This window comes from Lampetra fluviatilis, chromosome 12 (genome assembly GCF_964198595.1).
Source record: "Lampetra fluviatilis chromosome 12, kcLamFluv1.1, whole genome shotgun sequence".
In the NCBI taxonomy this organism is placed as follows: domain Eukaryota; kingdom Metazoa; phylum Chordata; class Hyperoartia; order Petromyzontiformes; family Petromyzontidae; genus Lampetra; species Lampetra fluviatilis.
Window position 1 is genome coordinate 13,165,170 of NC_136286.1, and position 27,390 is coordinate 13,192,559.

Consider the following 27,390-nt stretch of genomic DNA (forward strand, 5'->3'; position numbering starts at 1 on the left):
TAAAATCGGAAATAACGCAATAGTTAGCAGCACGACCGGTGACTGAATGTGTCGCATGTGCGGGAGCTTCGAGGTTGTTATGGACATCCATAATAGAGTTTGTTTTGGGGTTAGTTGGCAGAGAGATTGATTCAGTTGGAAGGATGCAAGCTCGAATTGCCACCAGCGGTTAGCCCAAGCCCGTCATCCTTCGCACATTTAACCATGTGCTATTATTAATGGCCATTTTCCAACACGTCACCTATTATATCATATCCCTTTTAAGGCCACAGTTTTATTGACGCACGTGTTCATGGTTTTAAGTTTGGTAAATGTTAAGGTTACTTAGCAGCGTGCAATACCACGCTGCCTATATGGATTTTATTTTTCGATTTAAAGCTTTCGTGACTGCAGGGATTTATCTTCTTGGTTCTTTCGGTAAAGTCACATGACTTTACCGAAATAACCAAGAAGATATATTGATTTTCTCATGTGAACTCTGATGTTTGGCATTGTTAAAAAAAAAGATGACATATTTACGTTCCCATCACGCCCATATTTGCAGCATATACTACCCCCAACCTGTCCCTCTCCCAACGGGAAACCCACAGACATCGCACGATCCGAGCTGTGGCCCTCGATCTCATTTGGTGCCCAGCACGCAGTGGCAAGTGCGCCGTCTCTGACGGGACACGCGGTGCAAAGTGTCCCGACTCCTCATGGGGTAGTCCCCCCTCCCCCACCCCTTCCCCAACAGCAGCACGCATCCTCTCTCACCTCACTGGCACCTTACGGCACCTCACTGCCACCTTCACAGCCCATCGCACACACTTACGCAACTTAAGTCTGGATCTTGAGAACCAGACGAGCAGGCTTGATGCTTCCAATGCCAGCAGAGTGGCCCACACTGTCTCATGGTAGCACGCTTGCGGTTAAGCTTTGGCCCTTTAATAATAATAATGCCCTTCAGCTACCCAGCAAAGCCTCGTTGAGTCTCAAGACTCTTTTTGCAGGAGGTTGCTACCAGGTCTGCGCAGTCGGGGGCCGATGCCGCTATGCGTGATCCCCACTGAGCGATATGCAGGCAATCCGTCAGCATTGGGATATTTGGCCGATTCAAGTTACATTGGGGTGTTTTTAGCTCCGGGAGGAAATCTCAAAACCTGGATGAAACCCACGGATAGGCGGCCTAGTGGGTAATCGAACACAGGCTCATCTTGCTGCGAGGCACACGTGTTGCCCATCCTGGCGACTATTTGTAGAGGCACAATTTCAAATAACAAAATGCATTTTGTGATATGAGGAAAGAACAGGTTGATGGGAAGAACATTTTCCATTTATTAAAAAAAAACCTACACATTAGTCACACTAATTGCATTGTAGAAAAAAAAACTCTCATACTGTCCTGTAGCCAGCGCTATAAAGCAGCACGCGCTTGTGAAGTCCAAAAGAACACAATTAGATAAGGCTTTTCAATAACGTTTGTGATTTCCTGTCGGCTCCAATCTGTGCGTATTAATTGCATAATTACAGCTTCTTTGTAATAATAGCAAAAAAGTGGTATTCGTGCTTTCTCAGCATCACCTTCAGCAGCAGTAGCAGCAGCATCTGTCCACGATGCAGAAACACTTAACAAGCAGCCTCTATATTTCATTTATGACAACAAATATTTTCTATATAATTGGTTTATGTCGACAATAATTTCTATTGATATTCAACGGATGCAACAGTGATCTCCAATGAGTGTATGTAATTGTTTTTGTTTACATCAGGTAAACATTTACTGGATCATTTTTTCAAGTCAGTTCTCAGTCTATTTTTTTCTACAACCACTCCGCAAAGACTATGAATTAGAACCACGTTCGTGCTTGTGCTACGGATTTCACATTTGTTCGTGTCAGTCACACAGAGAATGCAAGCGGTACCATTTCAAATGCATCCTTCCCAATATGAGAAAGTGGGCAGTCATCATTAAATATACAGCGTGTTCAGGTCCATTTTTGGAAGAATTTGTTTTACCCCACGATGGCACGGGTTGTCCAGCTCAGTCCAAAAGTGCTGCTTTATTTATTATTTAATGTCATCTCTGTTTTCCATTACAGCGTGCGCTTGACTGTTTCCATTATTAACCTGTAAAGTATTATCAAAAGGCAGAGCATGTACGTACATGGTTTGCAGATTGCAGAGCAACGCGTCATGGAAACAAAAAAGGCACTCAGACAATGCACATGCCATCGACCTGTATGGTATTTCAATTGCCCCGCAGCATAACGCAAACACAGGTCGCCTCGTGTAATCGCGTAGCGTTTCGCCGTGCGATGATTCTTACGCTGCATATATGGTGATTACGAGCACACCGCTGAAATCAGGACACCGCGTTGAAAGGGCCCCGTGCATCATGCCAACCTGCTGTGCAAGCACATTTTAGGTTATCCTGAAGATTAAAACTTCGTGACGTTGGTGCCACATTTTTTTCGTTGCATTCCTTGCGCAGTGCCGTGTTCTGTGACGTGATTCCGTTTTTTTTTGTGGAATTGACCGTTTACGTTGCGTCAATTGTCGTCTGTTCGTTCCCCGAGGTAACAGCAGCCCACGCAAGACTTGCGAATCACTGTAGTCGCTTTTGTCCTGGTTTTTTTTTTGTCTTTCTCAGATAAAAAATAATAGCCGAGCTAGTTGACTCTCAAAAGAGTTTGGTTTTTTTGCTGTCAAGAGGCAGTTGTGAGTCTTCAACCAGATGTCTGTCGTTTCACGTGACCACGTTTCACGTGACCACGTTTCACGTTGACACGAGCAAATCAACGCGATTCGTGCTCGCCGTCACCGCCATGTGAAGAGAAGACCAGGAGGACGATGACGATGGTGGCGATGGTTTCAACAGGTAATGCGCCGCACGGCAACCCGCTGTCGCGCTCGTCGAGAGAGAACGACTCGGGGCCACGCAGACACAACGCGAGGCGACACCCACGACCTCTCCCCAGATCTGTGTGTTCCGCTACGCATGGAGGCGATGTCGGACAATGAATAGGTGCGTTGTGCCAACTTGGCAAAAGATGACTTTGCTCTGCACACGTGTGGATAGCAATGTCACTACGCATGTAAAAACTGTGTACCTTTTGGAAATTATTTTTATATATATACGGAAGAAACTGGGTGGAACGTTCATCAAAAAATTTCACCAAAGTACTGCAGAACGTACTATTACATATCAACATGAATCCACAAGAATATATTTCCATATTTGTAGCTTTGTTCTTTCATAACAAGCCAGTTTCACGCCACGATTTACATCTATTGAAATAATCGCCCGCCTCACAGCGGTAATGTACTGTGTTGTGTTAAGGAAGTGAGGCATTTGCAGGAGTCATTATAATTGATCTATTCTACATTATATTTGCAATATACCAGTTTAAAAACCTGCTAGTGGTTTAACACTGGTAGAAAATGGCAGGCATTGCCTGCCAATACACAAAAATTATCATTGCATGAATGTGCTATTATCAGCTTCAATAAAGTGTATTAAACTTCATATGGCCAGTAGGACCAATGTTCGCCAACGCGTTGATGTGTGCTGTGTTTTAGAAACCTTAGATGTTGTTTCGTCACGAATCTTTATTTTAAAGTGTGTATATAGAGAGAGACAGAGGTATCTCTGCCTCGAAGCGATGTGTGTCCTAGAAATGCAAGGGCAGTAAACATCAATATCTTGACGCAGCAAGGAATTGCGCAATCACTGAAAATGCACCATTGGCAGTTGTTGCTTTTGACGCAAAAAAGTGTGCACTCCACCCGGTAACTATTTAAAACTTAGTTGATCTAAGGAGAGGCCTAACACGGGACGTTCTGCAAACAAATATCAATTCCACTTAAGTCGTGGAGACGTTTTTGGCCCCTTTTGCCTTTCAGAATGCAGTCCCCAATCCCTCCCCACAGCCAATGGGAGTCGATGATGGGAGAGTTGTGTGCTCGCCCCGCCAATGAACCGAGATGAGCAATCAGGCTCCAGTCACCTGAAAAAATGAAGTCAAAGATCTCACCCCCGGGGTTATAGCCTGAACAGACTGTTGAGGCAAGTGCTGTTAGCGAGCACCTATGAAGGCCGGCACGGCACACGAAGGGAGTGGGTGACCAGCACCACGTGAGGCTCTGCCTTTCGCTCACAGGTGGCGATGTTTACACACCGCACCGAGTACGCATTTGAGGCCGAGTCGACCTAGGGGTGGCCCAGGACTGGTTCATATAATCGCCACCAGTGTTGGCCGTGAGCAGAGATCGAACTTGGTTCGCCGGGTTCGCAGCGCAGCACGAGAACTACGACACCACCGCTCCCGTCGTCTCGCACACGAACACAACAACCGCCATTCGCCACTAAGTGGCGGTGACGTCACCACGACGCTTGTGCCAGGCCAAGTGCACCTTGAGGCCACGTGAAGTGTCGAACGCCCGCTGGCAGGAGGTCACGGGGCAGACCCAGGTGCCACGGGTCGACTGACCGAGATGACCGAAATGACTGGCTGATGCACCACCTGTGCCCCATACTGTGCCAACTTGCTGTGCTTTAGCCACCCGGCGCTGCGCTTGTTGTGAGCGTCGCTCCTCCGCCCTCCGTTGTTGTTGGAGGGCGACTGCCTCCAACTGCCCAGTAGCGTCCTTCACGAGCCTCCTCCACAGAGGCCAATCTTGACACCGCTGGTACCAGTCATCGGCAAGTCCACTCAGCTCCACATCCTCCTGTACCACATCACTCCATCTCTTCTCTAGCCCGTGCCGCGCCCGTTTAGCCCCCTCGATCCGGCCGAACAAAAGCTGTTTAGGCATGCGGTGGCTAGGCATGCGGGCTACATGACCCAGCCAACGCAGCCTTGCCTGCCGGAGGAGCTCTCCGATGGGACTTTGCCCGGATCTTTCAAGGATTTGTGAGCTCCTCACACAATCCAGCCTGGTTAAACCCAGGATGGATCGTAGGCAGGCCAGCCTAAATGTTTCTAACTGGCGAAGATGCTCCATTTGGGGGGTCCACGTTTCGCAAACGTAGATAAGGGAGGGAATGACTGTGGCCGAGAAGACCTGAAGCTTCGTGTGGAGCGACAGAGCGGGTTGGTTCCACACAGCGTTACGTAACCGATGAAAATATAATGCCGCTCGACTAATTCGGAGTGAGACCACTGCTGTCAAACCGGAGCCGGTCATGAGCACACAATACACACACACACTGATGTGTTTGTATGACTTGAAATTGCGAATCTTCTATCAGCATCACAATGATTCGTGCCATCTAGGCATTAAGTCATTCGACTTAGCCAGCAGCCCAGACATCCCTGTCCGCGGTAATGTTCCTTGATAAAAATAGCTTTTTGAAGCGTACATTGTGAAAACAGGCGTAATGTAGTCGGAGGCTTTTGCTACATGTTTCTGTCCCTCGGGAGCACGTTGCTTGAGAGCGACTATCTTGTTAATATTCTGTGACAGGTCGGTCCTTGCGGGCTCAGGGGACTAATGCCAATGTCAGGACACCAACGCCAAAAGCGCCGTAAACCGCGACTTGAGCGCAAAAAACACGATTGTCATTTGCAACAGAATTGTCAAGTGTACACGCCAAAAGGGTTGGGTGATTTCACCCCTCCCCCCCCCAATTATCAATTGTTGCACAAAAAGTACAACAATACAATTGCGAACAGCAATGAGTTTGGCTAGATTCAGCTGAAAGCCGTAAAGCGATAATGGATGTGAATGAGCCATTAGAAAACGTCCCAGCTGGGATATTGCATTCTACGAAGAACTGTTTGATTTACGTTACATAGAAACCATATGAATGTTTCTTTCTTTGTATCAGAGTAAGACTTGCACACACACTATCATCCCAGCAAAGTTTTTGAAAAATTGTTAAGAATTATAGCTCAGCTCACATGACAGATTCATGGATTGCCATGTTCAGCACAGACTAATGAAATGCCACTTAAATTTGTTACTGTGTATAATGATTCACATATCACACCATCGTTCTTATGGATATCATTTGTCATTCATTCCTCGAGTGAGTTTTACTTTTATATTGTACAGTACACGGTGGTCCAGATGTCTTGTGACTCCCATTTAATTATCTAAAAGTATATATTTTTTTTACTTAAAGCTTTCGTGACTGCAGGAATTCATATTCTTTGGGTCTTTCGGTAAAGTCACGTAGATAGGTTCAAATAAACTAACCTATCTACGTGACTTTACCAAAAGACCCCAATAATAGTATTTTTTTGTATACCAATAGGTGTAAAAACTAAAATGAATATGCAAAGGAAAACCACGTGAGTGGTAAATTAAATTGGTGGGTCACAAGACATCTGTATCACCCTGTGCTGTCAAAATGCGGCTGGTATTTTCTTGAGTAAAATTATAACGATAGTATGACAAGTCGCAATGAGTGGAGTGAGCGCGGTGCTTCCGACACCCGTGGTGGCCTTGCATCAGCCGTGGAAATTCAACTTCCCGGTGGTGACTGCCAGCATCACCGATCGGACCAACCATTGTCGCTGCCTTCCTGCAGTGGTGTTGTTTTTAATTAAGCATCAAAGTCTGATGGGCTGAGTCAGACCCTAGATTTGAAGCTTTCGTGACTGCAAGGATTCATACTCTTAGGTTTTTTCGGTAAAGTCACGTAGGTAAAATATAAAATTAATAGAAACAAAATACAATAATAAATCACGACGTTTCGGAGGCAACACAAGTCTCCGTCATCAGATGGGACCGTCACAGCTAAATTTACTGTATCAAGTGAAACAACCTAAGAGCATGAGTCAGACCCTGCCTAGGATTTCAACTCGCATCCTTCCACAATTGTGAGGTGTGTGTGCGCCCTATCCACAACACCACCTGGCCACAAATGAAAGTACTGTGTGTGTATGTAGATGTGAAAACGCGAGCCAAAATCCTGATTACAGTTATGCGCGCAAGGATTTCTTTATAGTGTTCTTTGTCGTCACACGCAAGAAAACACGCGTGTGTGTGTGTGGATGACAGAGTGTACACAGCATAGATATACAAGAGTTCTGTCAAGCACTGCCATGGGTAGACTATGAAGGGAAAGTGCTTTTCATCTTGACTCGTGGCTCAGCGATAGACAATTCTGAAAAAAATAACAAGTTGTGAATTAAATAAATAGGGCTATAATAATTACTGGTGATGATGTCGACAATTTCATGTTGACCCGTGCCCCTTCTTTCATTGATTATTTTGTGTGTCCGTGTGTGCTTAACTGTATTCGCAAAATAGCGCGAGAGAATATGCGACCTGAAATTCATTTAGAAAAAAAGAACACTGACGATTGCAGCTTTACCACATGCATACAAACGACGCCATGGAGAAAATATGAATGTTTATACGTCGGCAAAAAAAATGATGTATATTATTGCAAGGGCCTCATTATGAACGGAATACATATACTTTCGTGTATGACACAATCGTAACGCTTCCCAATCTGGGCATGAGATGTTCACGCATTAGCTCTCTCTCTCTGTCTCGATGTAACGTGGGGGGGGGGGGGGGTTGGTGATACTGTAACCGGTAGGGAGGATCCAATAAGCACAATTTTAGTGCAGAGAAGTTGTGTTGCTGTTAAGGGACTTACGTTATCGTCTTGGTTCTTTCGGTAAAGTCACGTAGAAGGGAAATAATAAAATAATTAAAATTAAACATAATAAAATACAATTCTCACGACGTTTCGGCCACAACGCAAGCAGCCGTCCTCAAGTGAAGAACAGGAAAGACAGCGCTGTCTTTCCGACAGACCTGTTCTTCACCTGAGGACGGCTGCTTGCGTTGTGGCCGAAACGTCGTGAGAATTGTATTTTATTTTTATTATTTTATTATTTCCCTTCTACGTGACTTTACCGAAAGAACCAAGAAGATGAATCCCTGCAGTCACGAAAGCTTTAAATCGGGACGTACGTTAATTAAGCTATTGAATGAAAAGGTTTCCTAACATTTGGCTAAATCGGCGCTAAAATGATTTTTGCCTTGGCATTCAAAAGCGCGTGCGCCTTCCCTGCCGATGACCTCATCACGAGTGACATCATCATCGTCGTCGTCATCTCGTGACTGCCACAACACCATGCGCGTGCCACCATTGGCCATGCACCCTCGTCTGTTTACATGTGAGAGCCCAATGGTCACCCCACCCCCCCTTCGACAAAAATTGCTTTTGTCGTTTCTGTAACTTAATTCGTAATTGCAATTCCATTGGTCAGACGAGGGAAAATCTTCCCGAGCCGACTCGCGCCGCATGGAGTCTATACGACTTGCCATTATTCCGTGTTTGTGTATCGTTTGTCCACTCGTTATTTGACGAGGTCGATTTTTCATTTTTTTTGTTCTCATTTCTGCTTTGCTTCGTTTCTGTGCTTCGTTTTCTTGGTTTATATTTTTTTCACTTTGTCATTTCGGTGACCTCGGGTCACCTGGTGCAACGAAATCAAACTTGGAAAACATAAAACTGGGAAAATCCTTTCGCCTCCCAATGATGCCATTAAGTGTGACGTCATTTAGCGACGTCACTGGAACTTGATCTCATCGTGTTACAGAAACAATAAATACAGCACACCATGACCAAAAACAAAGTCAAAGACCCCCCGTATAGCCTGAACAGACTGTTGGGGCAAGTGCTGTTAGCGAGTAGCAACAAATGAAGGGCAGCACGGGACACGAGGGGATGGGTGGCCAGCACCACGCCCGGCCGCCTTTGTCTCCCCAGTGACGATGTTTACACACCGCACCAGGTACACATTTGAGGCCGAGTCGACCTAGGAGAGGCCCAGAGCCGGTTCAAATAATCGTCACCGATGTTGGCCGTGATCGGGAATCGAACTCGGCTCGCCGGGGTTCGTTGCGCTATCCGCTCCACCACCGCTCCCCACGCATGCGCATCATCATGCACACACGTTCACACAGCCGTCGCAAACAAGCCCATTTATAGGTGTTCTTTCGTGGAGAATGCATTTTGTAGCGTCTGGCCCAAGCCAATGTGTTGCTGGCTTAATGGACCACAGCGCTTGTTTTGAACGCTACAGAAAAGCACACCGGGACAATCTTGGCAAGGCAGCTCCTTCCGTTGCGACATGTTGAATTAACTGATTGGAACCAAGTTCCTTTGGCCGCTCTTCCCGGCAACGCTGCGATTGCAGAATTCTGGCAAGCAACACGCTCGTTGGTGCGCGCTTCCAATCTCTGTTGCCATTAATAAAGCGCGCGTTTAAAACCCCTCGAATGTGATTAACTTGGGTTTTGTTTAATGGGATTGGTTCCGAGAATACGTGACGGCTTGTGTCCGAAACCTGTGAACGTCACGGATGCTGTGCGTGACGTTCGACTGTGCTTTGTGTGCCGTGTCTCGTAAACATCTCGCTCACTACAAAACACAGCAATAAAAACACACACACGTGCGTCGTCTCCCGTGTCTTTATAGCAGTAAAAGTTAACGCGATTCGTACATTCACTCCACATGATTCGTTAGACAACACGACGCAACGTGTAAACAAAGCAGACCTAAAACAAAACAATGGTAGAGATTGCATATTGTGGCGGCAAATACCGCTCTTCAAATGGGGGCAACTGCTTTGAACGTGCCAGCCTAAGCACCAGGTGAAACTCATTACTAAACACCAGGTGAAACTCATTTCTAAACACCAGGTGAAACTCATCCCTAAACAGCAGGTGAAACTCATTCCTAAACAGCAGGTGAAACTCATTCCTAAACACCAGGTGAAACTCATTCCTAAACACCAGGTGAAACTCATTCCTCAACAGCAGGTGAAACTCATTCCTAAACAGCAGGTGAAACTCATTCCTAAACACCAGGTGAAACTCATTCCTAAACACCAGGTGAAACTCATTCCTAAACACCAGGTGAAACTCATTCCTAAACACCAGGTGAAACTCATCCCTAAACAGCAGGTGAAACTCATTCCTAAACAGCAGGTGAAACTCATTCCTCAACAGCAGGTGAAACTCATTCCTAAACAGCAGGTGAAACTCATTCCTCAACACCAGGTGAAACTCATTCCTAAACAGCAGGTGAAACTCATTCCTAAACAGCAGGTGAAACTCATTCCTAAACACCAGGCGAAACTCATTCCTAAACAGCAGGTGAAACTCATTCCTAAACACCAGGCGAAACTCATTCCTCAACACCAGGTGAAACTCATTCCTAAACAGAGGGTGAAACTCATTCCTAAACACCAGGCGAAACTCATTCCTCAACACCAGGTGAAACTCATTCCTAAACACCAGGTGAAACTCATTCCTAAACACCAGGTGAAACTCATTCCTAAACACCAGGTGAAACTCATTCCACAGGCCACGTGGGTGGGACGTGAACTCGTGTGTGACAACTGGCAGCCCCTCCTTCTTTCCCTACCATATGAACGACTGTAGATCCTGTACTAAAATGAATAAAAAATAAACGCGGAACTTTGTATGTGTTTGGATTGGTTTATTCAATTGAATGTTAGACAGAATGTCCTATACATATAGCGCACAGTGTTGGCTAAATGACATAGAAATACTGATTCCACCACCATCTAATGAAAAAAAAAAGATTCGGTCATTACGCTATTTCGGAAACTATTTAAAGTAAAATGGAAATTACCTTTAGGGGGAAGAACAAGTTGCTCTTTGTTTCAAAGGTCGTGGTCGAATGTTTCGGCTGGAAATGTACTCGGTGGTTCTGTGTGTGTGTGCCTGTGTGTGGGGAGCAGTCGTGTAGCGGTTAGCGCGCTGCGCTACGAACCTGGCCACCTGGGTTCAATTCCCGATCACGGCCAACACCTGTGAGGATTATCTGAAACGGGTCCAGGGCCACCCCTAGGTCGACTCAGTCTCAAATTAGTACCTGGTGCGGTGTGTAAACATCGCCACTACGGAGACAAAGGCGGGCGTGGTGCTGGCCACCCACCCCCTCGTGTCCCGTGCCGGCCTTCATATGTGCTCAGAGCACTTGCCCCAACAGTCTGTTAAGGCTATATGGGGGATCTTTGTTCTTGCATGCATGCATACTTATATATACGCGGTGTGCAAATTCCACTGGCATTGATTGGCTCACGATGCCTATAATTCGCTTCAACCGTTCTTAAAATGTATTCAAATTTACACTTTAAAGCTACGACTGTTGACCGGTACAATCACTGCAAGTCCTGCCTGTGATTGCGCTCTAAAGGGAAGCGAGCTGTAAGAGCAACTTGCCCTGTGTTAAGCGAGACGCGTCTCGTTTAACGAGAGGGATACGTTCCTCGAAAATTGCTCGTTAGTGGCGAATTCTCGCGTAACAAGAAGGCTCGTTAGGCGAGACACGCCTGTAGTCCAAAGTCGAGACTTAGCGCATGGGCTGACAGGACCTTTTGCAAGTGGTTCGTGCACTCCCTGTCAATGGGTAATTCTGCACGAACGGAAGCTCATTTGTGAATTCTCTATCCTCAACCAGAGTCTCTTGATGCCACAATGGAGAGGAGACGTTACCCCTTCCATCATGGGATTGATTGGCTGTCAATTACCCGGGAGTGCATATGATTATTTAAGGGTTTTTTTTCACTTCAGCAGTGGGAATTTTCCACACTGGCATTGTTACACGCACCGTCATTATCGTCGGCAGTATCATCCATCAATCATCAACAATGGTCATCGATGTATCGCACACACAATTCAAAATAGAGGCCTCATTGTCCAAACTACGAAACACATTTGCAGAAAATACAATACTTAAAAATCCACTTGAAGATAAAACAAAAGAATACACAGAAGGATTTAAAATGATCCCATTAAACACTGCAAAACTCGATTTTTTTAAAAACATTATTCGAATACAATACAAAGTCTGTCATTATTATGGCATAATGAATGGGTCAAATATCTCCACGTATAAATACATTTCCAGCTCAACTTTGGAAGTCCGTTTCATAACTGGACCCGTCCGTTTTGTGATTTTGGCTCAAACCACGTTCCTGTAGAATTTAAGGGTCACGGGAAGAGAAAAAACCCCGTCGGTAACTTTCCACTGGGATCTCCGTTCTCCTGATGGGATCACTCAGCAAGCGTGCACTGCTGTACAGAGACATTGAACCAATCCCACTACCTGGCCCCACTCATACCGAGGGACTCATCATTGCCGCTGCTGCCAGTGCGATTGGCAGGCCAATCCTGCGTTCATTCACTCTCCGATCCATTCACACACACGGTGCACACGTGACATGGCAGGGCGTTAAGGGGATTCGCCCGTCAAGGCACTGCCATTCATTAAAGTAAGCATTAGTCACTCCTGCCTCCCCCTATGCCTGACCCTAACCTTGGCCACCGCTGCAATTTCCGAACCCAAGCCTCAAGCTCCACGCTTGTAGGTCACGGGAAACAACTTTGGTGGTTTTCAACACAAAATAATTTAGACCAAAAGAAATGTGGGTTTTTTTTTTGCCAAAGTGCTCTTGAGAACGGCGAGGACAGACGCTGCGCTTCGGGTAAAATGTGTTTATCCGCAGATCAGCAAGGTACACTTGCTATCGAGGGTAATCACAAACCCAAACGATAACGTAGATTTTGTAACGCGACACAACTAACTGCATCCGCTTGTAATTTGTGCACCTAAGGGGCCGTCCATAAATGACGTCACGCACCTAGGGGGGGGGGTCAGAGTTGTATGACGATGTGCGACGAGGGGGGGGGGAGAAATGTGACGTCACATCAAAGTGCGCAACTTAAATAAAATATAGACAACACGTTCTACTTAATTAAATAGACTTTTTAATAAATGTTTTCTCCTACAACATCAGAGTGCAGCGCCACATTACATACGCACTACAATGCCAATAGCTTAAAGCGATTTGAAGCATGTGTTATTATTTGGGGGGGGGGGGGCAGAGTTTTGTGACGTCATATTTGAGGGGGGGGGGTCTGACTTTTTGTGACGCCGTGTGACGAGGGGGGGGGGGTCAAAAATCGTCCAAAATCGCGTGACGTCATTCATGGACGGCCCCTAACAGTGAAAGCACAACACTGCCTTGTGGTCACATGTACATACATGATGTTGAACTTCTTTCGCACCGTACGTAGCCAACCGTGCCAATCGGAGTCTCGTCTCACGCGCGCAGCAATGCACGGAGAGGCACCCACGGCAGTGCTCAGTGTCAACCCGTGACCACTGAGCAACAGCGCGAATGATCCCGTGGCGCCTTGCTCAGAGGAGGCCGCCCATGCAGCTCGCTGCACAACGCCACTTACAGACGAGGGCCGGGCGCGTGGCGCGACTTCACCGGCGGCGATGCCCACGCCCAGCCCACGCACAGCCCACGCACAACCCACGCACAGCCCAAGCACAGCCCACGCACAGCCCACGCACAGCCCAAGCACAGCCCACGCCCAGCCCACGCACAGCCCACGCACAACCCACGCACAGCCCACGCACAACCCACGCACAGCCCAAGCACAGCCCACGCACAGCCCACACACAGCCCACGCCCACGCCCAGTCCACGCCCAGCCCACGCCCAGCCCACGCACAGCCCACGCCCAGCCCACGCACACCCAACGCACAGCCCACGCCCAGCCCACGCCCAGCCCACACCCAGCTCACGCACAGCCCACGCACAACCCACGCGCACCCAGCCACTAGCAGCTACGAATCTCCCTGTGTCTGCAATCCACCAACTGCTCCTGAAAAGCGCGTGTGTTGAACTTCTTTCGCACCGTACGTAGCCAACCGCGCGAATTCGGAGGTACAGCGCGTGGGGGGGCGGGGTACAGCAAAACTAAACACAAAAATCAGTTCTAAAGAAACGCATCTGAAAGCGCGCGACACGCGCTTTCAAACTAAACACAAAAGGCCGTGACTGTTTTTATTTGATGGCCAGCCAAAAGCAGCTGCGAGGGCTAAATAAAAGAGCATCGCATCGCACAGTGCTGACCAGCACACGATACACACAGTGCATGTGCTTGTGTATGCTCGTCTTGTCCGGGATGCGATGGCATATTGGGTGGCAGGGTCCGCTCAGGGATTCCCGTTGTATTCCTGGCCACACTTGACAACATTGGCTATTGGGATCTAAAAACTGACCTGGGATTTCTCCTCGATTGAATGGGCTTCATGTGAATATCTGATACATTGTCCGCCTTAGCACTCTGGGGAGACAAAGACAGCCGGGAAATGTGCTGAACCTACGACTCCTTTGTGTGTCATGCTGACCTTAATAGGAGCTCCAAATGAAAATAAATACACCCATTAAGCCATTCGAGAAGTGGTCTCAATGCATACGTTGATCATAAACAGCAGGTCCACAATCACTGCACACTCAAAATTCACCTTCGTATCCTTGAGCCACACTTGATTTGTACATTTTTGGAAATGTGTAAGGGGCCCTTGCATTTATGAATCATATCAAATTAACAGCACGGCATGCAAATGTGTACATGCATTCTCACGATTGGGTCTGTAAGTGCGTGAACGCGCGCGTGTGTGTGTACCCATGGGTGTCTGTCAGTTTATATTTTTATATCCTATTTAGGAAATTGGAGACTCTAAAGGAAATCATCAGTTCACCATTGTCATATACGCAGAGGCATGCATACAAATGTCGACTCAAATGACATTATTTACCAATCCATAGGTAAACGTAGTCAGATACACACCTCGGTTACATTTCTGTGTTAATCAGTCCCACACAATCAATGTAACATGTGCCAAGAGCTGATGCTAAAAATATGACTCAGGAACGATTGAAAATCTATCTCCCTCTGTGCCACTGAATGTTGCCGTTGGGCCATCGTGACATCATCAGCTCACGGCGTGTTTCCTGTTATGATGTAAAGATCGCGTACCACGTGGAGTTGCGACTCCACGCCTCACACCGTGGGCTTCATGCCACCATGACAGTGACGCGACATTAATACTGGTAGGAACCACGTGGTTCCACCAGCCCACAGGGGATTGTTGTGTCCGTCCGTCCGTCGTGCATCCAAAAATAGAAGGGGTCAGGCTGGGTGGAGAGGGGAAGGTAGGGAGGGGCTGGGTGGGGAGGGTGGGGAGGGGCTGGGTGGGGGGTGGGAGGGGTGGGGCTGGGTGGGGAGGGGCTGGTCACCCCGTGGTGCCCTTATAAAACTCAACGTTTAACCTACTCACGCCGGCTTGTGCCTGCCCTCACAGTCGGCCATATTTGTGGAATACACCACGCCGCCGTTGACCCTGGCCATTGACCGAGCAACCCAACGTTCCTACCAGCTCCCTCCGCAGGAATGTGTTTTGAAGTTCATTGCGAATTGCAAATCATCGTCGTCATCATCACCGAGATTTTTGGGGCAGATAGACAATATTTGTTTTCACCTTCCTCTGTCTTGTGCCAATATGCTCAAGCAGTGCACACATCTTTCCAGCGCCAATCTCTTCTGTCGTCGTCAAGCCATTACTCTGTTTGTCCTTCCTAGAAATGAATGGCTAGGAGAGAAAAAAACGAGCTTTAATTTGAATGTGCTGCAATTCATGAAGATATATAAAAAGTGGCGCATGTGATAGATGCAGCACGCTTGGTGTGACGCGTGGTGTGTTCCCTCTCTCTGGGTGATGTGTGTAAAAGGCCAAGGCTCAAGTCAAGCGGGATTCTCAGACGAAGCTGCATTCGGAAATGAATTTACGTGACACAAATTGTTCCAGTTTATTTCATCTCTATTTTTAATTTTAAAATAAAATGTCTCTATGTTACCGGTTACCATCAACAAACGACAAGACAAACAAATAGAACGAAACGTAATTTAAGATTAGAAACACTGGCTGGTAGTAAAATATCAACGATGCAATTATTTATAAATTAATAATCTTGTTTAATTCCATAATGTGTGCTTGCTTACACATTGGTGTATGCTTAAAGATTGCTTAAAACGCAGTAAAAGCACATTGATATAACAAGCCCCTTTTGTAAGAGATATCTGGGGATTTATAGTAAATAAAAAGTGTAATAAAAATGTAATACCATATTCAAATAATGCAATTATACCAGTGTAATAAAAATGTAATACCATATTCAAATAATAATGCAATTATACCAGTGTAATAAAAATGTAATACCATATTCAAATAATAATGCAATTATATCAGTGTAATAAAAATGTAATACCATATTCAAATAATAATGCAATTATACCAGTGTAATAAAAATGTAATACCATATTCAAATAATAATGCAATTATACCAGTGTAATAAAAATGTAATACCATATTCAAATAATAATGCAATTATACCGGGCGATCCATTCATGGATACCCCCGTTAAGAAAGTGACAAATTATACAGAACACGTCTCCAATAAATGTCAATACACATGTTCAACGAATTAACAATCTCCCTTTTAAAGGTATGGAGCCATAGCTTGCACAATATCCAATCACTTGTTGGGAATAGAGTTCGAAGGCCTTAGAAATTAGTATCTATAAAATGGTCGCCTGCTAGGGAAAATAAATGTCAACTTGTTTACAACGGAAGTATACGCATTGTATTGTGCCCAAAGGAAAAAAAAAGTGATGTCTAGATTTTGCAAGCTGCTCCATTGGCTTACCAACCAACACGGCTTTGCACAGTTTAGGCAATCATGTTTGGTTCAATGTTTGGAGCCATGCAGGCCCACTTGTTTTAGTGGGAGCAAGTGCAGTGGTTGTCATCGTGAACTATGACCCGAGTTTGGTTCGGGTCAAACTATTACACGACGCACATCAGTGGCGAGTGATATCTGAACCGGTGCTGGGACCCTCTTCACAAAACTGCACCCAGCAGAGTGGTGAGTTGTGGTGTAGTAACCACCGCCCCAACCTCCCCCTCTACTCGTGGATGTTAAGCCAAGACCATGTGATCCCAATCCCTGGCAGCTCTTGGATTGACCGGGTAGCTTGAGGATCAGGAGTTCTGCTAACCCCCCCCCACCCGACACCACTGGATACGAACAGGACAGCTTTTGAATTAGGCTTTTAAAATGTTAGCTGAAGAAAACAATAATGGCTGGAGTGGACACACCTGGAAAAGTCAAGAGAGTAAATAAATACGTATTGTATATATACTGACTGCAAATGTATATATTCTGATAAACTCTGTGTGTAATCAGGCAATTGTTAAAAAGGAAAACAAGGAACGAAATTATTAAAAGAAGAGGCAACGAAGAGCAGGCTGAAGAGATTTTTTTTATATAAAAAAACTAAAATGAACGCAGTGCGCATAAAGAGCACGGCGCAGTGCTCAAGCAATCGGTGCGTTCCGCCTGCAGGAACAAAATTGGACGAGTGCCGTGGACAGTGACCGAAACATTGGGGAGACGGACGCTGGGAATGAGAGCGAGAGGGGTGAGGAACAGCACATCGATCGCAGACACAACTTCACGTGAGAGGCATTGCTGCGAACCGCTCGGCAAGGTAGACGGGCCATGTCAGGATGCATCCCGAGGAGGCATGATGACAATTGGACAGCCGCCGCCGGCGGTGGTGGCAGCCGATAGGGAACGCGCCCGAGAGAGGCATTCCCAGCACGGCGGAGTGACGGAGTGATGCAATTATCTCAAGTTCAACAGCGAGGTGGAGTGTGGCACACGGCAAGACCAAGGCGGCTGGCGACGATGTGTGGGCGTTGGGGAGGTCTTCAGCTAGCAGTGGATAGATCATGGCTGTCCCCGCCTGGCGGTGCTGGTTGTAATCACTGGCGAAACGTCGTACTCGAATTGCTAAATGCTGCGGGGTTTCTCTCCCAACAGACCCGTGTGCTGGACTAATAACGAAACGGCAGGGGTTTGTTCACGTGACGAACCTTGCTCATCGGCTGCGTCGGGTGGCTGCGGCTTTAGCGACACATTCATATTTGCACGATCTAACCCCCCCCCACCAAAAAAAAAAACTCGATTATGATCATGGCTGTAGATGGTCTTTCTCTATTCCAGCGGGGAAGGTTAGCTTGATTTCATTGTCTCCATTGCAATGACATCGATTCCAATTCAATGAGCACAGCGGCTTTTGATTTGAGATGACAAATCACAGCGCAGTCAGTACAATCGTATCAGCAAATATTAATTAACAATCAAGTGAGCTTTTAAAATGCTGTTACCATTTCATGAGTATTTATCTTATTTAAAGCATCATATATTTCTACAGCAATACGACCTCATCCCAATGCACCATCATCAGGAATATTAGGAGGCTCTTTGCCAGCATCTGCAATACTGCATTGCTGTTTTTGTTCTTCTATTTATAAACTAGACCCTGTATCATAATAATCACTCAATATTATACTGCTGCATTTTCACAGATGTTGCGTTGGTATTCACCAACCTGAATCCGTGCATATTGATGGGGTTGCACAAATTGTAAACATTTGACTTCGTGAGAATTGCACAATAATTGGGCTACGTTATAACACGTGTGACGCACAACAGCCCTCGTTGGGCATCCCACGTGCTCGTGTCAACACTTCGTCATGTGATGGGGCCTCGCTCCTCGTGGGCATGGAAACGATCGCAGAGATCCAACATAACCTCAAAGTGCAAGAGACAAACTGGAGGCATTTTACCAGTGAACGTCCCCCACGAACTCCCGCTAGGTACCACGAGGAGAGCCCAAACAGGCTGTTGGAGCAAGCGCTGTTAGCGGGCGGCACCGATAAAAGCCGGCACGGCACGCGACAAAAAGCGTGGCTCTCGCCAGCACTACGCTCGGCCGCCTTTGTCTCCCCAGTGCTGATTGTTTGCACACTGCACCAGGTACAAATTTGAGGCCGAGTAGACCCAGGGAGGAGCTCCAGGACACGGTTCAGATTATTCGTCACCTGATATTGGTCGTCAAGCGGGAATCGAACTCGTGTTGCCGGGTTTGTAAACGCAGTGGGCTAACCACTACACCACCGCTCCCCACACGCGCGCGCGTGCACGTGCAGTCACGTGCACGCGCGCGCGCGCGAACGAGCCTTTGAATGGGAACACGAAGCTGGCAGCAATTATCCGTACGCGAGCCATAAAAGATCTCTTGCGATGATCTTGAGAAGCACGAGAGGCCTTTGTGTGGCATGCAGGAGGTCACGACCCGATTAACCGCCGCCTGTGATAATGTCACCCGTCACGTGAAACCATCCTTCAAGTTAATGATCCACCTGCCAAGCGGATCGCGACTGAATGTGCACGTTCAACGCGATAGCAATATGAACGCACCTCTTGGTGGTTTCCTTCCTGTGTGTGCTTTTGTTGAATCGAGTATAATATGCTTGGTGTACTCCACGCGAAGTGTGTGCACATTTAAGAATTATCGTTCAACAGAGCAGCAGCTTTACTCAATTAACATGAGATTCCCTCGTGAATTGACACCGGTTTCACCGATCGGGGCTCATCAACAGAGCTAAATCAGTTGCATAGATGTCTACCCGTGCCTTCTGGCTGCGATGTGGGGAGCAACTCTTTTATTCCCCATTCCTGTGGTGACCCAAAGGGACAAAGCCTCATGACTGTGAAACCAACATTCGATGACAGACGGGGGAGTGGCTGGTGCAGTGGTTGACGCGATTCATCATGCGCTCTACAACCCGAGTTCAATTCCTGTCCAAGGTGAGTGACATCTAAACCGGTCCTGCCCCCACCCCTCCCGCACCACCCTCGGCTCGACGAACCTGCACTGACCAAAATGGTGAAGTATGGTCAAACCTCAAGAGCTAACACGGCATGGGGGTTCGTTATGCGGTCTTCGCATTGACAAAGGGCCGTACATTATAATTATTGTTGCCTCATCACAATGAACATATTCAGATAGAAAACCACATCTCATCTTTACAATAATAAAAAATGGCACATTAGTATTGGCTTATGGGAAAAAGAGATGGGATTTGAGTGCTGGGGAGGAATGGCAAGGAAGGGTGGCGGACAAATTCCATCCAGTGCCTTATGGATGTTTTTGGTTTTACACAGTTCTGAAAAATAAATTGTGTAGCATTTGCTACAGTGTCCAGATAATGATTTCACGCAAACCGGTTGCAAGGTGGAGGTGTAACGATGCATCATTGGATGCATTGAATAATGTAGACTCTTAAGCACGATACACGCACCGTATCTACCCTCTTACAATCAATTATTATCGTTTCATACACCGCATGTTGCATGTAACGCAGTCACACGACACGTAGCCACTGCATTCACCCCAACGTTTAGAAAAGGAATCATTTCTTGAATTAAATTGCAACCCTGAATCACGGCACAATGCATCGGATCGCCAGGGGGACGAATCTATTTGCCTCCTGAGCCTTTGGTCACTGCAGTATTTCAGCTTCTGGGTGCTTTCCAAGTTAAAGGGACATTGAATCTTGTTTTTTATCCACAATGAAAAATGTTCTACAATTTACAAGTCGTTGCATAGAGTGCATAGCTTTCACTGGCATATTCCTGTGTTCAATACAGTACTGTACACATCTGTCGCACTGGTTTTTATTTATTTGACTACATCACAAGACCGCGATATACCAGGTGCACCCATATTGTGCATCACCGCAATGAAAAATAAATAAGCAACTATTGCTAACTCCAAGTATTTCATTCATACACATTTCTATAATTATCACTCACACACACACACACTACATATAATGAGAATATGTGTTTCCCTTTTGTCTGGCAACAAAACAGGTGTTAAGATGTTAAAACACCAAACTGAAACCTTTTACACGGGTATAATGTGTTCATTTATATATTTATAATAGCAGTGCACATATAATATCGTCTTTTATTGAATCCATGTGCATATCACACAGGAAGTCACAGAAAAAGACTGCATTCTTAATACATTGGATGGGTAGGGGGAAGTTTCTTGAATACCGAGCAGATTTTACTGTAGAAAGCATCAATTTCTCTAAATTCTGTAAAACAAAAGAGCTGCCTCAAGGAATTGCCGGGAGAATGGCATCAGGTGGGGGAAGAGAGAATGGCATCAGGTGGGGGAAGAGAGAATGGCATCAGGTGGGGGAAGAGAGAATGGCATCAGGTGGGGGAAGAGAGAATGCACTCCGCGCATAAAAACAGCGGAGCATTTAAACGGTTCCCGATCGCCCACCACACTCCTCTCTGTACGCGCACACACACACAGACACAGGAACACACAGACACACACAGGAACACACAGGCACACACACACAGACACACACACAGGCACATACACAGGCACACACAGGAACACACAGGAACACACACACACAGAGACACACACACAGGCACATACACAGGCACACACAGGAACACACAGGCACACACAGGCACACACAGGCACACACACACAGACACACACACAGGCACACACAGGCGCACGCACACAGGAACACACAGACACACACAGGCACACACACAGACACACACAGGCGCACGCACACACACAGACACACACAGGCACACACACACAAACACACACACAGGCACACACACACAGGCACACACAGGCAACGCAACCCCTGTGAAAGGGGACGCGACAGAAGGGGACGGGGCGAAGCAGGCGGCTCCCATTCAGTCTCCGAGCCGATTAAATAAAACCCTCACGTTTGTGCATTTCATCGCAACAACCGCAGTTACCCGCGAACGGCGGCATATTTATACGACAGGCAAATGACGAGCTCGCAGCTGCCGTTTAAAGAAGAATAAGAAAACAACCTTCTGTGCGCGCAATTGGCACAAGTCTCGCAGCGGAGTGGTTGTGTAGTTGCTAAAAAAAGAGACTCTGCGGGGAGGGAACCCAAAAATCAAACATCTGGAGAAATGCATTCGTGTATCCACCGTTCAATCGAAGCACGTGGGCAGAGACGTGACGGTACAATGACGATAAGATCATTCGTATAAAAAAACGACACACAGGGCCATGAAAAGCGATCTTATGAAGACACGTTTGTTCATCGTTTAAAATCTCTACCCCACCTCCAAACAAAAAAAATCCCCAACTGGGAAGGCAAAACGTCCCTACAAAACAACATTCCGTAACTATTTTTGGAACAACGAAAAAAAACACAATCGCCGCACGAACATCACCGGGGGGGGGGGGGGTGCATGTTCCAATGCATGCGGCAGGCACGTGGAGCACAGGCACAGGTGTGAATGCACACGAAGACATCGCAGGCAGCGCAAGGTGCACGGGCATGCATTGTTGTTGTTGTCTTCCCTACCTGCATCGCCACGCAGGGAGGCATCGCTCCTCTCTCCCAACGAGTTGGTGTCACACTTGTGCTGTTTATCCTTAGCCTTCATGATCAGTCTCTCTCTCTCTCCACTCTTCTTTGTTTGTGAGATATGAACGGTGTGTGCGTGTGTGTGCTTCTATTTGAACCCTCGCCTCTTGTCTACGGCTGGCCAGATAGATAGGTAAATGAAAGCTGGGATTAATGATGTTGATATTGGCTGTTACCAGAGGCAATGGCAATATGCAAAAGAGTGGAGTCTTGACGATATTTCACCGCTGTTGACAACAACAATAATATAAAACAATGCGCCGTGCTGCTCTGCTGCCAATGCCGAGGTTGTGCGGAGAGGAGCGACTGCTTCTTGGACTCGGCACGGATGAGGCTGCTGCTGCTGCTGCCGCTGCGTGGGGCGAGCCGCGAGTGAGCGGCGCGTGGTCGCGCATGGAACTCGGAGCGCTGTGGCGCTGTCGTAACCCAGCCCACCCCCACAACAGCCCACCCCCACAACAGCCCACCCCCACAACAGCCCACCCCCACAACAGCCCACCCCCACAACAGCCCACCCCCACAACAGCCCACCCCCACAACAGCCCACCCCCACAACAGCCCACCCCCACAACAGCCCACCCCCACAACAGCCCACCCCCACAACAGCCCACCCCCACAACAGCCCACCCCCACAACAGCCCACCCCCACAACAGCCCACCCCCACAACAGCCCACCCCCACAACAGCCCACCCCCACAACAGCCCACCCCCACAACAGCCCACCCCCACAACAGCCCACTAATACAGCCCACACCAGCTCACCAATACACCCACACAACAGCCCACCAACACAGCCCTGCACCAGCCCACCAATACACCCCTACAACAGCCCACCAATACAGCCCTACAACAGCCCACCAATACACCCCTACAACAGCCCACCAATACACCCCTACAACAGCCCACCAATACAGCCCTACAACAGCCCACCAATACAGCCCTACAACAGCCCACCAATACAACCCACACCAGCACACCAATACAGCCCTACAACAGCCCACCAATACAGCCCTGCAACAGCCCACCAATACAGCCCTGCAACAGCCCACCAATACAGCCCTGCTCCCCAATACACTCCAACCGCCAGCCCCATCCCACTAGCAACAACATTCTCTGGTCCTGATTGCCATTACTCGTGTCGGTATCACGATTGCCAGTCACCTTGTTACCCCCCGTGGTTTTCCCCCCCGCAAGAGATATTCGCCTCAACTGGTTCACACACCGAATTCCAAATAAAGGACTCTTTTGATCGCCCACCTCCGTTTCTTGCCGTTATTAATTCCCCATTCAGGTTTGACGCACGGCATCTCATCAATTACCCTCCACCCACCCTCTGCCCCCCTGCCCCCAGAGTTGGTGTGAAGCGTCTTTAGGTTTAGCAATAAACCGCTCATGGGGGAGCGGCGAATACGCATATGCGTTGTATTATAATAATAGCCACCTATTTTATATGGGGGGGGGTGAGCCTTGTTCGGTCTTCAGGCATCATCAGGAGGGTCATGTTACGGATCTTTGTCCAATTGTTGATTGATTGTTCCGTGTGGACAGAAACCAGAGTACTTGGAAAACCCTCACGTGTGCATGTGTGAACACAAGTGAGAACATGCACATATGTACGTGAATGACGATTGCTTTGGTAACCTCAAAAATTAGTTGATAAAATACGCATCGGACAGCAATGTTCCCTGCATTAAATTAACAGATAGCGAGATGATTGTAAACAATTCGTCAGGTGAACCAATATGGAACAAAGAACACTAAGAGTAAGTTTGAAAGGCCTAACCCATCACATTCATGCCATCAATCACGCGGGCTCTGGATTGTGGTGAGATTCCGTCAAAAAATGTTTTGCCAGAGATCTCCAAAACCACTTCAAATCTCCCTGCTGCCAACTATCCATTCCCACGAATGCCATCCTCCTCCCCGCAAACTGCTCACCCCCAACACACATGGTACAGAGGGTACACATTGCCTCCCACTGGCTGTGGTGGACCCACGGGTACATGGCTATGTTCTCGTGCCACTAGTTTCAATGCCAAAATGCCATTTGCCGTATTTTGATTAAAGTCGCCGATTACATTGTATTGTTTTTGGCAGGAGAGTGGCGATGGTGGAAATTTCTCAGCCACTCCATTTGCCAAATGTAAAATTAGATCGCATTTTCAAGATGAAACAAATAAATGAAACCACGTGACATCATTTGTTTACATATCTGAATATAGTAACTAGAATTCACAAAGTATATATTTCACCATGCCCGTGCTTTTCGATTTCGTGGAGACTGTTTAATAGGTTCTTTGTGCTCAGTGTACTTATTCGATGAATGCAATTTTTTGGCATTCACTCACCTTCATCAGCCAAACATTGCACAAGGAACGTGGAAGTTAAGTATTGGATTGTTCTCAGGGGTATGGGCTGGTTTTAATCTCACACAAAAGACAAGACAAAGATCCCCCGTATAGCCTTTAACAGACTATTTGGGAAAGTGCTGTTCACGAACTGTGCTGGTTTTTTTGCTGTTTTTTCCTGGATTTTCTGTTGCGTGTAGTCACTTTAAGATGTTTCTTGTTCATGTTTTGTTTGTTGCGGTTGCACCCGAGTCAAGAGCCACTTGGTTCACAGGGTTATCTCCATATATCCAAAAGGGAAATTTGTGAATGTGTGTCTGTTCAAAATGTTTAGCGTACTTCCCGACATGCAACAAATTTGAAATTTGCCATTTGGGTACTGTCCAGACTGTACACCATGCAAAAATAAAAAAATGACTTTTTTTTGGAGGGAGGGGGGGCGCAATAATGCATATGTTTTGCATGGCAAGTGAGCTGTGACGTCACATCTGTCATGTGACCCGTGCATGTGGAAGCGTAACGGAGGGTGCCTGCTCATGTCACGCACCCCTCCAAACCCTCCGCGGCGCGAGTAAAGTGCCATACAAATGTGTCGCAGGTCTAAGGCGTTCTTCGCGCAGCATTGCTGCTTTGTTATTGCAGTCGTTTACTGCAGTACGCACCCTGAAAGTCGTGTGTGTCTGCAGCAGCGCGTGTATGTGTACCTATGGACGCGCGCGCGCGTGTGTGTGTGTGGGGGGAGCGGTAGTGTAGTGGTTAGCGCGCTACGCGACGAACCCGGCGACCCGAGTTCGATTCCCGCTCAACGGCCACCACCGGTGACGATTATTTGAACCGGTCCTGGGCCTCCCCTAGGTCGACTCAGCCTCAAACGAGTAACTGGTGTGTTGTGTGAACATGGCCACTGGGGAGACAAAGGCGGCCGGGCGTGGTGAATCCAAGTCCCGGGCGAAGCCGTGTAGTAAAGCTCGTACCTAATAAATGAAACTGAAAAACGAACACAACTCACAACATCAAAGCCGCCATTCCTCACTCAATGCGGTGACATTACCACAGCGCTTGTGCCAGGCTGGGAGCACTTTGAGTCCACGGTGAAGTGTTGGAGGCTCGTTGATAGGAGGCCATGTGACAGACTCAGGTGCCATGGAGTCACTGACAGAGATGACTATTGATAGATGTGGGTTAGATGAATCAGCCAATGGCACTATTTCCATATCTTTCAAGGATTTGTGAGCTCTTCACACCCAGCCTGGTCAATAACGGAAGGCATAAGACCGAGAGCTGCATATGGACCGACAGGCCAGATCGCTTCCACAAGGCATTATGCAGCTGATGAAAACGCTAATGCTGCTCGATTGATATGAATTGAGACATTGGCTGCTAAACCGGAACTATCCATAAGCACACTGCCCAGGTATGAGAACTCCTCCACTCTCTCCACAATTGTCCCATCACTTATATAGAGAGTCGAGGAGGTTGAGTGTTTGATGACACAACATATCCAGGCAGTTGCTTCGTTTTTTGGGGGCTGACGGCAAGGCTACACACATCTCTTCGTGGCATATTCCAGGTTTATAAGCAGAATCTTCAACTCATTTAAAGACTGAGCAGCAATTATTAGATCATCAGCATACATAACAAGGCTGACTAACAGGGAACATTCCCTTAACTGAATCCCGACATCGATCAACCTTCCACTCCATATGCACCAGATGGAAATTCATCTGGTACAGGTATGAGAACTCCTTCTCGAATTATTTGCTCAAAAAGATGTTAAATACTGTAGGAGCCAGAGGACATCCCTGTCACACCCTCAAGTTAACCAGGGAATGGCTCTGACTCTTTAACCATTCAGCTTCACCCGGGCCTGCACATCATCATGAAGCTCCTTAATGATTTTGAGCAGAGGGTCAGGGACCCTGAAAGCATGTATAATTATTATTTTTCTACCTACGTAACTTTACCGAAAGAACCAAAGAGCATGCATAATAACCCAGAGCCCTGGCATATTGGTGGTATCATAGGCCTTTGCCCAAGTAAGCAAAGTGCAGATGTAGGCCCTGCTTAAATTTCGTCCAGACGGACAGAGAATATGGAGTCTGTGCAGGACCAAGCCGTTCTGCAACTTCATTGGGGCTCCGCGAGTCTCTCCTCGGCGTGCCCTGGAAAGGCGACGTTGACAAATCCTTGCAAGGACCTTTCCTGTCACAATGAGGAGGGGAGATGCCGTGGCAGTTGCTGCAATTATTGCGGGCCCCCTTCTTCAAGCCAGTGGGGCCACAGGCGCATCATTCTTCCAGCACACGCACGCAGACTCTGGCCCCTCACCTGAAACCCGCCAGCAATCAATACATTGTATCAATTAAAGGTGACTCGATGAGCAATCGAACATTACACGTGATCGATTAGCGCCCCCCCCCTACAAAACCGATGCAAATTGGGAACAAATGAAGGCGTGAACATTACATGCCAGAAAAATCATTAACAGTGGATTGGAGTCAATGTGAAATGTAAAAGGTGCAGCCCTACAATTGCTCGCTCATGCCACTGCTGGCAAAAGGACCTCCACTTGGGGTGCTTGAGAGCCCCCTCTAAAGGGTATTCGGCCTACTCTTTCACTTTACCCCCACCACAGGCAACCTACCGATCGACTGCGGTGTGCCCATTGATACGGCTGGGTGGACGGAGGCGGGTGGATTTAAGAAACGGTGCCTCTCTGTCAATTCTCATGCCGGGAAGATCAACCCCGGACAGCTCTGGATTGCAAGTCCAGTGTGCTAACCATTACACGATGGCCGCATCCTACAGGCAAAAGGACATGGACATAGATGTG

The 27,390-nt window shown here is 47.3% G+C and overlaps 1 protein-coding gene across 1 annotated transcript in view; it reads right to left on the bottom strand.

Annotated features, from left to right (window-relative positions):
* Positions 1 to 22,309, bottom strand: part of KCNIP2 (potassium voltage-gated channel interacting protein 2) — a 362,371-nt gene extending 340,062 nt beyond the window's left edge. Inside the window, exon 1 of the mRNA XM_078861687.1 lies at positions 22,147 to 22,309. Coding sequence (XP_078717813.1) covers positions 22,147 to 22,228 — 82 coding nt within the window. The 5' untranslated portion in view covers positions 22,229 to 22,309. The remainder of the gene's footprint in view (positions 1 to 22,146) is intronic.
* Between the last annotated feature and the right edge of the window lie 5,081 nt (positions 22,310 to 27,390).